Raw genomic sequence first — 15880 nt, forward strand, 5'->3', positions numbered from 1 at the left:
TGGTTTGATATTTTGTGCAGACCTTCTTCTTCCCCAGTCGTCATGAAGCCGCCGCCGGCTGTCAGCTGCTATTTTTTTAAATCAAAGTTTCAGAGAATCGTCGTCGACCTTCGCTGCAGGTGTGTGAAACTGGATGAAGGTGTTTTATCGTTATCGGTGAGAGTCTGCGTTCGGATAAATGTTCCCAAAAACCGTGGCCTTCTCCTCTCTCACTTCCTCTTTTATTGAATTTTTGTAGCAAAACCTGACAGAGAGAAAAAAAAAAAAAGGAGAATGTGGCGACACGAGAGGATTAAATTAACATCCACGGCTTGGTTTTTAAAGTTGGTGTGATGGAGGAGAAAAAGAGGCGTCGGGCTGCAGTGATTCAGTGGAAACGCAGGAGAGAAGTTCAGGTAATTCAGAGGAAAACCTGCGATGAGTTTCTGCAAATTCACTGGAAATTTATCGTCGTGATTTGTCGAGAACAGAAGAAACGTTGAGTGTTTTCCAGCTGCTGGTGAAGCTGCGTCTCCTTGAGTCCGACCTGTGTCGTGGGGACGATTCTCTCCATCCGTCCTGTTATTTCCTTATTTCCCCTTCGCTCTGAATCTAAATGATTGCTTCCCCCCGTCCGGCCGCTCAGTAGGGTTGTTTTTTCTAATCATCCGGAGCTGTGGGGGGGCCACAACACACCCCACACACACTCACACACTCTGGCCTTATTACCCCTTAAAAAACCCTCTGTATTATGGAGTGTAGCTGTGTGTGTGTGTGTGTGTGTGTGTGTGTGTGTGTGTGAAGTCTAAAAGCTATGGGGAGCAAACACGACATAAATCACAAGCCGGGGCCTCTGAGAGCGTCTCGGCCCTCTAAAGCAACAAATACGAGGAGAATAAGGGGCCGTATTGTTATTTAAAGCAGGGCCGCCGGGCCGCCGGGCCCCCACACGGGACGCGACCTTATGTTTGTGTCCATACGTGGGAGGATTAGAGTCGAGGTTTGACACCTTCTCTGATCATTTCTGCAGGAGTTGCAGCATGTCGTCAGCCGGCGGGCCCGTCGCGCCTCCTCCAGGACCCTCTGAGGGCCCCTGAACCGCCGTTTGAGGACATCCACACAGGCCTAACTGATCCGAACTCCACCAGGAGACGGTTTCAGTGTTCCCGTGTGGGTTTCTAACGGCCGCAGATATTTTAAAAAACCGTCTCCCCGTCTTTGGATCCGGCGCCTTCCTTCCTCCCTCCCTCCCGTCCTCGGCCTCTCTCCCCCGTCTCTCTATCTATACATAATGTTTCCCCCAACAAACAGCTGGGAGCTAATATGTTTATACATTACGCTCCATTATCCACGTCGCCTCCGTTTGACTGCTCTCAGTAAGCAGAGCTGAGACGGAGAGAGAGACGGAGCAGCCGGGAGCGAGGAGCGGGCGCTCGTTTCCACCGGCGACCGGACGAGGTTACAAAAAAAATAAAATGAGACGCGGCCGCGGCTCAGGAGGCAACACATGGAGCGAGACCGGCTCTGACGCGTCGATAAAAAACCCAAAACATGTTCAGATTTTATTTGTTTTTATCCCCTAAAATCCTCCATGTTGGCGTCAGAGGCTGCTGGGAGGTCAAACCTGTGACCTCTCAGACAAACGGCCTCTGCCGTCGCTCTGTGAATATTTCTGAGCATCTTTTTAAAACACAGCTTGTTAAAATCTGCGACCTCATCTCATGTAGACGCTCACTTCAGATCTGAAGCATTAGTGACTCCGCGTGTTGAAGCTGCAACACGTCGACGCCGGCGTTCATCACCAGGCAGCTCAGCTCGTGACGCTCGTCGGCTGGAGGTCGCGGTTCCCCGTCATCTCTCTCCCCGGTCTTTATTTCCCACCACAGCACCGCCTGTAACCCCGTGTTTGTGTGGAGAATACCCAGCATGCCTTTGACCTTGACAGGTCATTGGTATAGAGAGAGGGGAGGCTCTTTCAGCTTCCAGGGCTGCAGCCCCGAGGGTTAATCACACAGCACAGCGATTAGCTCACAGTGAATTATACATTTAAATAAAATAAGAAAGAGAATTTAAATGAATGTCGAGAGAAATAAAAAAAGATAGAGGAGAGGCAGGAGGATAACGAGGCCGCCGCCGTGACCACACGACAGACGGCCTGCAGACGGGTTCAGGCTTCGAAATTAAAAAAGTGATTTTTGTTTTTAGACATGATGAAGATGAAGCTTCCTGTCAGTCGGCTCCAAACACAACACAACTCACTGTTCAGTCAGTGCAGCTGTAAAAGTTACTCTCATTTTATTATTGTTGGATATTTGATGTGTTTATTGATCTGACCTGATCTCCATCCAGATAAATCCCCCAGCATCCTCCTGTGCTCTGCTCTGAGCACACTGGAGGTGTTTTGTGGGGAAATGTGTGTGTTTGAATGTTATAAAATTTGTATAATAGAAGATAAAATATCAACACACACACAAACTGCAACTGAGTGGCGTTGTTGCGCCGGGCAGGAGAAAATCCCGGAGATGTGTGGTGTCCCTTTTTCTTTTTTTTTTTTTTTTTTTTTGTTCCTGTCAGCAGCCGGAGGAGGAAGAAAAAAATGCTCCGAAAAAGCAGCGAGCTCTCTGACCGCCCAGCGACGCTCCGCCGCGGGGACTGTAACGCGGATGTTTGCGCTGCAGCGGCGAGAATGTGAAAAAAAAAACCAAGCGTTCAGTTTGACGCGCCTGGTTTCTGCCTGTTTTTTCTTCCTCCGGAGCGCGTGCAGGAAAATCTAGTGTGGTGCCAAGAGAGAGAGAGGACGAGAGAGGGGAGAGAGACAGCGGGATCTGACAGGCATCCACCCCGGGTTCCCCCTCACTCCGCTCGGCATGCCTCTGCTGCTGCAGCCCGCTCCTCGCCTCCGCCTCCGCCTCCACCTCCACCGCCCGTTGTTTCCACGCTGCTGAGCGGCGGAGGACAAGAGACAAGCACGAGACGCACGCACGCACACGTTTTCCCCACACACGCACACACACACGGACATGGCTTTGTCTTAACACACCGACCATGACGCATTGCTGTCAGGGCGCAGCGCACCGCCGCCGCTCCGCGTCCGAATCAACCTGATCCAGGAGCGAGAGAGGGGGGAGAGCGGAGAGAGAGAGAGGGAGAGAGGGGGGAGACCAGAAAGTAAGAAATCAAATAATTGTTGCAGGAAGATGGCGCCCACCAAGCCGAGCATCCAGCAGGACCCGACGCGGAGAGAACGGTAACGGGGCTCGGATTTCTGTTCGTGCACACACACACACACACACACACACACACACACACACTCCTCCCTCACTGCATGTTTACAGCGGAGCCCGGCGGGAGGGAGGGAGGGGGGGGGGGGGGGACCGGCTGTTCCGCGTCGCTTTGCGTTTGATTCTGAGCCTGGAGGTGTCGGGAGGACCGCCGGTACCATCCAGAGGAGAGCCGAGGTTGTGTGTGTGTGTGTGTGTGTGTGTGTGTGTGTGTGTGTGTGTGTGTTGTGGCTGGGTAACAGGTCGGCTGGCTGCTGCTCGGAGGGAATCAGAGAGACTGTCTTTGCTTTGCTGCTGTGGTCTCGCCTTTTCCTGCCCATGCATGCGTGTGTGTGTGTGTGTGACTGTACCTGTGGAAGCCATGCAGTGTGTTGACGCTCCGAGCACAGCAAAGGTGTGTGTGTGTGTGTGTGTGTGTGTGTGTGTGTGTGTGTGTGTGTGTGTGTGAGCGTCGAGGAAAAACATGTGCATCCATCGATGACAGACGTGTGCGTGTGTGTGGAGGAATTAACAGGAAGTTTTAATGTGGAGGGGTGTGCAGGTGGGGGGTCACCTGTGCAGGTCACACTGAGCAGACCTGCTGATGACCTCAGAGCTGCTCCACTGGCTCCTCTGGTTTCTTAAGGTGGAGTTAAGGTGGAAGTGTGTCTGCCTGATCGGTTCTGGACAGGAACACCTTTTCTGTCTCGTCACCTGTTGATGAAGAGGTTCTGTCACTTTGTTTCATACCTGCTGTCTGCAGAACCATCTCTCCTGGATGCTCGGTTGTTCTTCACCTGTTGATTTGGAGACGTGCGGTCGCAGGACTCGGCTCAGACGTGGTGACGCGTCGAGCTTCTTCCTGCAGGAACGTTTATTTTTAACTTGTTGACTCAGAGAGGACGAATCAAACGGCTCTGTTGTTGTTTTTTTGGTAGAAACTTGAAAAACAATCAGATATAACAGCCGTTCTCTCCAGCAGCTTTGTTTTATACCTTCGGTCTATTTCTATTTCTCTGACACAAACATCTGAATACATTTCTACTCTTATTCATTTCTACCTGTTGTTTCTCTTCAGACGTGGCTTCCTTCATGTATTTTTGTAGTTTTTATACATTTTGTTTCCTTCATGTTTGTGTACGATAACATTCACCTCTGCTGGCGTACGTACGATTTAACGGTCTGTGTTCACGATCTCGCTTCAGAGTTCATACGTCTCGTATACCTGAAGTTCACTAACATTTAATTGCCGCAAGAAAACGACGGCAACACGAAGCTGAACTGCTTTTGTTGACTTAACAACTGCAGCGTCTCCACCCAGCAGGGGGCGGTATGCACCTATACAGTTTATTTGTGAGCAGCCAATAAAAACAGAGAAGAAGAACAAACGCGCTGTTGTCGCGCTCGTCACGCCGAGCTGCTGCAGCTGTGTACAGCCACACATCAACAACACAACATCAACTAAACCATCTTTGTCGGTTTCTATTGTCGGTTATTTTATCGGTGTCGGTCATGAGAGTCAGGTGATCATCGGTTATCGTATCGGCTGGAAAAAATCCACATCGTGCATCGATAGTTAGCATAAAACAACCACGACAGAAGCGTCACACGGGTCGGACAGTGCTTGAATGTATCTTTAAAACGTTTCAGAAACGGCTGAAAATGACGACGCAAATAAAGAAGCGTGATGACGTAACGTGTGTCCACGCTGCAGCTCAACGGACAGGAAGTGAGTGTTGTTGGTACCGCGACGTCACGGTGATCGGGTCGATGTGCTTCAACATCGTGCTACGACTCTTCAGACGGAGCAGGACTCGTGTTGTTGATGAGCCTTGATCACTTCCTGTACGATCGATCCTTCTCAAACACGGCTGCTCCAGTCGTCTGATCCAGTTTCTCATGTCGCAATGTAAATCACAGAAACAGAAAATATCACAATGTGCGTTTTCTTCCGGTATGGAGCCGGACGTTTCGTATTGTTTCACTTTGTGTTGAAAGTTCAGATGGAAACAACATTTTTAAACAGAAAGTCGCAGAACGGAGCAACAATTTAATTTAATCTCGTTTGTTAGTTAATGTTTGTCGGTGCCAGTTGTTTTGTAAAAACCCTTTTTAGAGTAATTATGTTGTTAAAAAGTGACGAGGACGTAACCGGTGATTACAGGAAGTGGCAGTGAACTTTAGTTTTTGCGTTTCTGTTTCGGACACATTGTGAACATTTCTCTGGATTTTCTCTTCGACATACGTTGGAATGATTTATTCACCTTTTGTTCATGTGAACTTGCACTTGTTGTCTGCAGTTGATTGTCGTTGTGAGTCTTCTCTGACGACTGTGATGTTCAGAGGTGAAAGAGACGACGAGACGTCTGTTGGTGCTGATGAACAGGTGATGTCGTCCGTGCTGACGACACAGTTTCTCTGCTGGTTGTCACCTTTACACTAACATCTGTTGACGTGAAGAAAAAGGTGCGGCGGTATGATTTTGCGTTCCGGCTCGTGGCGGTCGTCCGGCTCGTCGTGTCGCCGCTTTTATTTCAGTCAGACGTCCTCGTGTCGAACAACGCGACAGCTGCTGCGACAGGACGGCTGCTGACGGGAATGTAAATGTTCACTCAGAGAAAAACATATTGTGTGTTTTGTTTTCTGCTGCAGCTTTCTGTTTCTCTGCAGTCTTGTAATTATTTGTAAGGACTCAGTTGTGTGTGTGTGTGTGTGTGTGTGTGCGTGTGCGTGTGCGTGTGCGTGCACCACAGGAACAAACAGCCCATCAGACAGCAGCTGTGTCGGTGTTGCAGTGACTTTCACACTTCATATTAGAGTTTCGTGACTCAGATCTGATGATTTCTCATCACCGTGATCAGAGCCGACCCGCCTCACTGGTTCTGTTTGACCTGCAGCCGGCATCAGAACCTGTTTTGGGTCGTGTTAGCATGAGGTACCACAAGAACTGATGCTTCTGTTCAGCTGAAACGTTCCTCTAACAGGGCGTGACCCCGGCTGACGTTGCATGACTGGGCTTTTTCTTCTAGTTTCTTCCATTCTTATAAAATCTTAATCCATTTTTTGAGAGTATCGATCAGTTTGTAGAAAAACATCCTTTGAGATAAAATCGATCAGATCTGCAGAATGTGAGCCGCCATCGCTCCTCGTGTCTGAACACCGGCTTCAGTCATTGTTTCGTACAGGAAGCAGAAACTGACGTCTTGATTGGAGAAATCTGTGATTGATCGCTGGACGGTAGAAGTCCAGGGATGATGTAATGAGATCTGTTGTCAGGGAAACACAAACACGTTGTTTCAATGACTGGACAGTTTTTGTTCCTGCTGCGGCCTCGAACATTTATTGATTTATTGTAAGAAGCTGCATTAAAAACAGAATTCACAGGCGACTGTGAAACAGGAAGTTGTTTCTGAATCTGATCTGAATCACTTCAGATACGACAGAGCTAGCTCAGAGCTAGCTTAGCGCTAGCCTGCAGATGATCAGCTGACTGGTACTGGAGGAAACTCTGACAGCGTCGGAGATGTTGGCTTCTTTTTTCTCCTTCAGAGATCCTTTATTGATTTGTTTGTGAAGAGGGTTCACTCTGGACAGAGTTTTAGAAACTGAACTTTGTGACAAACTGAATTTCTCTCTCTCGTTGAATCTCTGAAGGCTGCTGGATACTATCTGAACTTATCTGAAAGGATGAAGTCCAGATGTTGATGTTTATGATCCCAGATTGGGTCGTAGTAGAACATCTCTTTAACGTCGTGCATGCTGGCTTGTAGTGTTTCTTTTAATTTCTGACTCGTCTCTGACTCGACCGCTTGTGTTGTCACAATTTTAGAAAATAACACAACAGTTAGGTTTTAGTTTTTAGGTTTGGCCTCAAGTCTCAAACTGGATCATTATGATGATTTCAGCCATGATGATGTTGACGGATAGTCGCCAAGTAAAGAGGTGAACTTGAATATTTAAGCAAGCGAACAAATATAAAGTCCAGAGCGAAGCAGATGAGAACGATGTATTAATGACAGTTTATCACCACATGTAGATGAGTACAATATACAGCAGAGTCTGACTGCAGTCGGAGGCGTCGGGTCAGCGCCGAGCAGCAGATTAACAGCCGGCTATTTGCATACGTGTTCTGTTAAAGAGCGGAGAGCAGGCAGCGGGTCGGAGGTCAAATGTATGGAGCTGAAATTACACTTCACTGCTGTCCGGCCTTCACGTCCGCTGGTTCTGCTGCAAAGAGGTTTTATCCTTTAATTTGTCCTGAACCGAGGAGGCAGGAAGCTCCGACCTGACGGGAGGAAGTTGAATTCACGGCCGTCGAGTGTGAGACTTATTATCTGATATCACCTCGGCCTCCCGGCTCACCTGCTGAGGGTGAAACGCTCTGAAGTTTCTCACAGGGAATCTGGTGGTTTCTTTTCTCTTACAGCTCGTGCAGACGATGAAGAGAAAGTCTTCGTCTCTCTGGATGCGTCCTGGAGAAGATGAGGCTCGTGGTTTTTTGGGTAGTTGAGAGGAAACTGGCGACGTGTTCGTTCAGTCAGGTGTAGGAAGTGATGCAGACGTGGATCAGCTGTTGTGTCTCCACGAGGAGAGATGCAGAAACTGTGTTCTGGTTTTGTGACGTCAAATTCAGAGGTCAAACATTTTCATCAATTTAAAAGTTTTCATTGTTTCTTTTCCCTTTTGTGACAGAGATGATGTTATGATGTTGCCAAATTCTCTGATGCTGGTTCAGATCCCGACTGATGGATTTTATCTGCTTATCATCAGTCGACCTGCTTGTGTCTGTTTGTTTCTGTTGCTGTGCATCAGGAACATGCATCAGATGAATCACATTGGTCATTGTTAACGTTTCAGTCTGTGGAAAAGTTGCAAATCTGCGCGTCAAAGAAGCTGCAAACAATAAATATCAACCACGAGTAGACTTAACATTTCTGCAGTTCCCTCAGTGCAACCATCGCTTTAAACTTGAAAGATGATCCGTCTCTGTGAGGCTCTTTCTTCTGTGATGTGTTTGACATCAGAGACTGTTTTGAAATGTCTTCACGTTGGTGCTACGGTTGTTTGATAGTGACATCGGTATCATAAAGACCTCAGATGTAGCCTAAACTGCAGGAAGTCTGTGCACTGATCTGATACTTCATAATTTGCTGCTACCTGCATGCAGCTCACTGGACTTTTTACTGCACAGCTCCTGGAAGGACGATGTCTCTGATTCATGCATTCAGTGAAACGTCCAAGTCGTCCGCTCTGAGGTGCAGCTATGAGCCGCTGTCCAGTTCATGCAACAGTTGAGAAACTGTCCGCCGGGTTCAAGTCTGATGTTTCGTTGAGTTGTCCAGACGTTGACGCGGCCACTAGGGGGCGCTGCCACTTGAACGTAAACCAGGGCCGAGTGATGCACGACATATGTCTCTATTTTAATCAGAAATGTTGGGACTGGGCAGTTATCACAATACACAATATCTTTATTGGTTGATGTTGTGAAAACACTGAAGGGAAGACAGAATGAAAATATGAAATCACAATGAGATTTACTGAATAATCGTCTGTCAGGAAAAGACTCTCTGGCCATTTTACGATGTAACGATATCCGAAATAAGACGATGAGGATTTAATATCGATGTTCTGCCCATCCCGACTGGAACACGTCCTCCTGGAGCGCCTGATGCTTCGGTTTCCTCACAAAACATCCGAATCTTTCCTCATATCTCCCCTCCCTCCTCTTCCTCTCCTCTTCCTCCCTCCCCCTGATATTTTCTCTCCCCTCTCTCTCGCTCGGTTTCTGTCTCGTACAGTCCATCATCTTCCTCTCCAGAGCCGCTGTAGTGTCCTGATAGTGGGGAGCACTTGTGCAGTCGGCTATGAAGTCTGTCCTCCTCCTCCTCCTCCTCTTCCTCCTCTTCCTCCTACCCCCACTCCCTCTCTCTCTCTCTCTCTCTCTCTCTCTCTCTCTCTCTCTCTCTCTACCTGGAAATTAATTTGGTCTCCTCCAGATGCCTATCGCCGCTGAAATGCCCCCAGAAATAGATCCACAAACAGCAGCTCAGCCAAAACGCCGTCGCTGCTGTCAGCCTTCAGCAGAAACACACAAACGGTGGATGGAGGGGGAGGGGAGCAGATGGAGAGATGAATGGATGGATGGATGGTGGGAGAACTTAGCGTTGGAGGGAGGAGAAGACTGATGGACGAGGAGAGAAATTAATAGATGGATTACCTACGAGATGTGTGCACTTTACTGCCTAAACAAACCATCGGGTTTTTCAGATTGATGCCGATGCTTCCAGGCAGACATCGCTTTCTGTTCCTGTTCTGTGAGAAGCAGCTCGCAGAGACCAGAAACCTGCTGCACACTGAGAGATAATTCATCACAATAAAAGATTTAATCACCTTTTTTTTCCATCAACGTCGGGGCATCGGCATGTGATGGAGTTACTGTCTCGTCTCGACGGTGCATTCAAGGACACGTCTGAGATTTGATCGGCTGTCTTCAACAGAAACACGATAAAAAAAACCTGCTCGGTACCAAAGCAGGAAGTAGGAAGAGCTCACGAGGAGACGGGGGTGGACGGATGGGTTTGTAGTTTCCTTTGGGCGTCATGATTTCCACAGTCTTAAAGTTAGACCAGGTGACCGTCTGGGACTGTGGCGCAGAGGAATGATGAGTGATCCGATTCTGTGGAGTCGTGCATTTATTTTATCATTGTGCCGTCGTTATACTCAACATTGTTCTGACCAGGATCGCCCACTAACCTTCACCGTGTGTCTGTACGATGGTGACGGTCTTAAAACGATCATCTGCGACGTCCTGTTGATAGCTGAGGTGTGGAAACGTCTCGAATCCAAGATGCATCGCGGTGCAGACGAAGACGGTTCTGCATCAACGCAGTAACGATCGGGAGTTTGCAACGATACAAACTTGCAGCCTTCAAACTTGGACTGTTGATCGTTGCGTTGTTGTCTTGTATTGAATCTTGTGAAAACATCAGGCTAACGTTTACTTTTACATGTCGGCAGCAAGTTATTATGAAAGCGGACGTCTGGACACATTTCAGATTTAATGACGAACACAAAATGGAGAAGACATAAATTGAGGCTGTGACACGTCGAGATGCATCGAGAATCGTAATCGAATCGTGAGTCCAGTAAAGTTTCAGACCCGTAGTTGACGGTGCCGACGGATCAGAAAACGCTACACGGTCGTTTAATTTGGAGACGGACGAAGTAAAAAACTGAATAAATGAGTTGAGAAAGACAAAGAACAAGTTATTTGAAGACTTTGAGAGGAACAAAAGTCTTTTCTTAATGTTTGGTTCTTATTTTTTCAGTCTTTTTGTACAATTTGTTCAGAAAAGTACAATTTTCTTTTAGTAGATATATTTTAAATGGATGAACAGTCGTTAAATGCAGCGTTTTCTAACATTCATGTGTTTTCTAAAGTGTAGAAAACACATGACGGACAATAATCAGAATCTCAGAGGCAATAAACAAAATAAACAAAGGTCAGCAGAGACGTTGGACGATGGAAAATCAAAATAAAATAATAAAATCAACCGTCAGAACGAGACATTCATGAGTTTCGCAGGCTGAATGAAGCCACCTGACTTCATCTAATCTCAGAATCTGTTCTGGAGAAACGCAGCGACAGACGGAGAGAAAGACGAGGAGAAAGACGAGGAGAAAGACGAGGAGAAAGACGAGGACAGATTAACGGGAGGGAGAAAGAGAGTCGAGCGGGGGGAGACGGAGAGAAAGTAAAAACTGTGAGAGAAAGGAAGCCTGTGGTGGCGGCGGTGTTGGCGAACTTTCAGAAACAACAGAAAAACCACAAAGCACAAAGTTGGCTTTGTCTCCCTCCCTCCCCCTCCTCCCTCCCCCCTCTCCCTCCCCAGGGGCAAAATAACACAATAAAATGTCCCATTACCCGGTTCTGATGGGCGAGAGACACAGAAACAGAGGGAGAGAGGCTGGGCTGAGGGTTTGGCAGCTGCTCGGTGGTTCGGTGGTTTGTGTGAGTGTTTGAGCTCGGCCAGATCCTGACGTGTTGTTAGGAAACAGCTCGAGACGCTTAAACAGCCGGAGGAGAGAAAAAAAGAGAAGCGAGTCCCGATGTTTAAGTTTTTTGTTTCAGACGAGGAGTTTTCCTCTCTGTGATTTCAGCAGATTGGTTTTTGTCCAGACATGCATGTAAACACGGTTATCAACGAGAAGGACGGAAGAGTCAGCTGCTGATGCGTCTGTAGTTTATGTCTGAGTGAAAATTGCTTTTTTCCTTTTTCAAACTGAATTTACATTTTGTCTTTGGGAAGGAAATGCATAGAAAATGTCTCCGACCAGCAATCGAGGCTCGGCGGCTCGTCGGCTGTTTCCAAATAACAATGTGTAAATTTCCCGCAGCTCCTCCGACACACACTCTGGTTGTTTCTGTCCCAGATGGAGAAATGTATGAAAATGTAAATGACGGCTGGAGCGTTTGGAAAGTAGCACAAACGTGTTGTTTAGTGAGATTCTCTTGATTTTACATAAACTAATGCTGTTTGAACAGAAGCAGCTCCGACTTACAGATGATCTCTGAAGGCTTTTTGTTCTTCGCAGCCCGTTTGTCTGGAGGCTTCAGCTCGTTACGTGACTTAACCTACATTTCTGCTGAGTCGGAGACGAGACGAACGTAGAAGACGACGTCAGGAACGACTTTAGTTCAAACTGCTTTGTAAAGACAAATCAATCAGATTGACTTTATAGAATACAGAAAGAGTTTATTGAGTTTATTTGAGTTTATTGCAGAAAAATAAATAAATAAAAATAAAATACCCAGCATCCTCTCTGTTCATGGTAAACTGCAGGAGTGTGTTTTGGAGCCAGGTGACCTCTTAACATACGAGCTCGTAGTTGTTGATGACCGAAGCTGGAAAAAAGACACGATGTGGCTCCATCTTGATCATTTGTATGACATGAAGTGTTTCCTCTCACGGCTGTAAACAGTTTGTAGTTGAAGCAAACTGCTGCAAAATGTAGTTAAACTCCTGGTTCACGACTCGACGGCTGCAGCTGAGACTCACTGAGATGATTCCTGAGGACGCTTTGTCTCCTGAACTCGTTTACATCAGTGAGACATGGAAACACGACTGCTGTCAGAGCAGACGATCACAAAGGAAACTCCTCTTCTCTTTCTCTTTTCATCCCTGAACATCCTCCTCCTCCTCCTCCTCTCCTCTTCCTCCCCGTCCTCCTCCTCCTCCTCTTCCTCCCCCTCCTCCTCCTCTTCCTCCTCCTCTTCCTCCTCCTCCTCCTCCTCCTCCTCCTCCTCCTCCTCCTCCTCCTCCTCTTCCTCCCCCTCCTCCTCCTCTTCCTCCCCCTCCTCCTCCTCCTCCTCCTCCTCCTCTTCCTGCAGACAGAGGAGGATGTAATCAGCTCAGACCTGCTGACTCGGCAGCTTCCCACCTCAGGACCAATATCTACCTGTCCTTGAAAACACACACTTCAATTATACTACACCTCAGATTGGTTAAACACACACACACACACACACACACACACACACACACACACACTTACACTCCCACTCTCTCTCTTCTCTATATTACTCTTGTATTCCTTCTGTTCTCGTTCTTCTTCTCTTCCTCTTTTTGTCGTTTCTTTATTCTCTTGTTCGGTGTCTCTCTGACTCCACACTGATCCGACCCATCCTCCCTCCTGACCTCTCCATCCTCTCCGGCCTGCTCAGTCTCTGGGAGTGAGGTGAATGGTCGGGGAGGGATGGAGGAACGATGGAGGGATGAGTTTGGTTTGAAAAACCCATCAGAGGAAACGTGACGACGTAGTTTGGTTACGTGACAATGAGAGATGCATTCATAACATCCACTGCTGTCTCAGGACTGTTAGCAGAGCGTGATGAGCATCTTCTGTAGCTGTAATGTTGCGACGGCGCTCCGGTTGGGTTTAGGCTACAGGAAAACATCATGTTTTGGCTTAAAATATCTCGTCCTGTCGCTGCAACACGAAATGTCCTGATGTTTCACGCTTATGAATCTCACTTGGCGTCTCGCTCAGATGTCACAGCACGGCCGTCTCCTCCTCTGACATGAGTCAGCTCATGTAAAGTAAACATTATATAAACGGATTGTAGAAACGTAGACTTGACGCCTCGGTGGTTTGCAGGAACGTAATATGCCAACGTTTCATTCTGGCAAGTGAGGCGTGAAAACCTCGTCTCACTTTCTGTTTCAGCGCTCGCTAACACGCTTCTCCTGCTCCAGTCTGCTTCTGTCTCACGTCTGTGTTTGTCTCTGCATGTGATGTGCAGCTGAGATGCTTCAGACTAAAGTGACGAGCCTGTTTGGAAAATGTGACGAGGAGAAAGTTCAGATATTTGTGTTGTGATGTAGAAAGGGAAAGTATAACTACTCTGACTACTACTACTAAATACTCGAGTGCAGTAATGGAGTATTTGTTCTTGGTTGCGTCCGGCCTCAGTTGAAGCTGCTGCTCTGAGTCCAGCAGTTGAACCAGGTGCAGCAACATGTAGATGAGCCAGCTGCTCCTATTGTTGCTTCAACCCCAAGAGGACTTACTGAGAAATTAGTGTGTGTGTGTGTGTGTGTGTGTGTCTGTGTGTGTGTGTGTCCAGTCTCCAGGACAGGTGTTGATGATGATGATGATGATGATGATGATGATGATGATGATGATGATCTGCTCTTGTTGTTTCTCTGCTCAGTACTTTGTGTTTGATATGATAGTCTTTGTTTATGTGTTGATCATCTGACATCATGTTTACTGACGTGTGTTTTCTTCATTATCCTCCTCCACCTCGTCCTCGTCCTCGTCCTCCTCCTCGTCCTCCTCGTCCTCCTCCTCGTCCTCCTCGTCGTCCTCCTCCTCGTCCTCCTCCTCCTCCTCCCTGTCTGTGTCTCATCTCCTCTCCTCTGCTCTCATTACCTCCTCTCGTCTCCTCTTTGCCCCGGCTCGGTCACCTGTTCTGCCCCTGTAGGCAGGAAGGAGACCTGAGGGTGAAATGACTATTGATTATTCTCTGTTGGACAGGAGGGAGGAGGGGGGAGGAGGACGGGGGAGGAGGGGGGGGGGACGAGGAGAGACACCTCAGCCAGAAGGATAAATGATGTATTTGAGAAAACACACCGTCCTGCTGCCACAAACGCTCACCAGAGCACCAAACGTGGATTCATCCGCCGCTGAAAGTAGTCCCACAGAAATACACTGTTTCCCCCTGAAGCAGCTGTTTGAAGATTTAAATTAATTTAGTAGGAACCAACTGATTCAGTCATTTAATATTTCAAGTTATATTCAATTAATTGTCCTTTTTAGTCTAAAGTTTAAGAATATTACATTAGTAAAGTATATTCAGAGTCTGTTATGGATGCATGTGTATAAATATATCTTCTGCAGGGATTTGTTAAATTTTGAGTCTCAAACTTAATTCTTGACGTCACAGTTTAGTTTTAAGGTGCGTTTCGTAGCTTTCAGTCGTCATGGAGATGATCAGTATCTACATTTTCATCTCTTTCTGAGCACTTTGATAACTTCCTCTTTCAGTCATGTCCAGAAATTTTAATGAAATCTGAGGTCCATAAATATTTAACTTTATTATTATTTGTGTTGTTTTTATGTGTTTATTTTATATTTAGAATAAAAACATCCCGTCTTATTTTCTCCGTCTTCTGCTGCGATATAAACCCTGTGTGTGTGTGTGTGTGTGTGTGTGTGTGTGTGTGTGTGTGTGTGTGTGTGTGTGTGTGTGTGTGTGTGTGTGTGTGTGTGTGTGTGTGTGTGTGTGTGTGTGTGTGTGTGTGTGTGTGTGTGTGTGTGTGTGTGTGTGTGTGTGTGAATGGCGGCCTGCTGAGCGCTACATGGTGACATTTGGGAGAAGACTCGACCTCACGCTGCTCAGAGACGAGAGCTCTTCAAAGAGCTGTCAGACACACACACACACACACACACACACACACACACACACACACACACACACGTGGCTCAGAGGTTGTTGGATGAATGACATCATAGATATAATTGATTTAAATACCGTCCCATTAAAACACATTTTCACCAGGTTTATTGTTGGACGATTCATTTTGTTCATTTATACATCAATAAAAAATAATTTATAAAGATTCATGAATATAAATATTAGAATATAATATTTGACACTATCAGGAACATTTTGAGGAACACAGTCTGAACTGCAGCACACGGATTATCACCAATATCTTCTAAAGATGAAAGGTTCATACAGTGATGTCAAGGTTGAATTGAACTTACTTGGATTTCTTTACTTTAATGTAAAAAACAAAGAAGTTTATTTTGACCGTGACAAAGACAAAGTTCGTCCCGGGTCGTGGAAATCTCCGGAAAAAGCTAAACTTTGTGTGAATCGTGTGAAAGCTGAAAGACAACAAATCTTTATCTTCTTAACTTTGCTTTAAAAACTCATTTGCAAAATTCAAATGTGTTGGAGGACGTTTACGTACTTCAGCTGTGTGTGGCTCACTACGACCACGCGTCTACTTTCACCTACGTGCATGAGATTCTCACCGTGCAACACGACTCTGCTGCCGTCTGTCTCTCTGACAGCTGTTTTGGGGATTTGAACCGACAACCTTGTGGACGCAGGTGTCTCCTGTCACCTT

The 15880-nt window shown here is 46.9% G+C and overlaps 1 protein-coding gene across 4 annotated transcripts in view; it reads left to right on the forward strand.

Annotated features, from left to right (window-relative positions):
• The window catches only part of npas3 (neuronal PAS domain protein 3), a 255037-nt gene that overhangs the window by 1328 nt on the left and 237829 nt on the right, over positions 1-15880 (forward strand). Inside the window, exon 1 of one of the 4 annotated variants that reach the window (XM_084380747.1) lies at positions 3064-3226. The exons of 2 other annotated variants lie outside the window; for them this stretch is intronic. In XM_084380747.1, the coding sequence (XP_084236873.1) occupies positions 3177-3226 (50 nt within the window). In that variant the 5' untranslated portion in view covers positions 3064-3176. Of the gene's footprint in view, positions 1-3063; positions 3227-15880 lie in introns of those variants that run through there. One more of the 4 variants, XM_084380746.1, reaches the window with a different exon arrangement.

This window comes from Pagrus pagrus (assembly GCF_965226575.1).
Source record: "Pagrus pagrus genome assembly, chromosome: 18".
Taxonomy (NCBI): Eukaryota; Metazoa; Chordata; class Actinopteri; order Spariformes; family Sparidae; genus Pagrus; species Pagrus pagrus.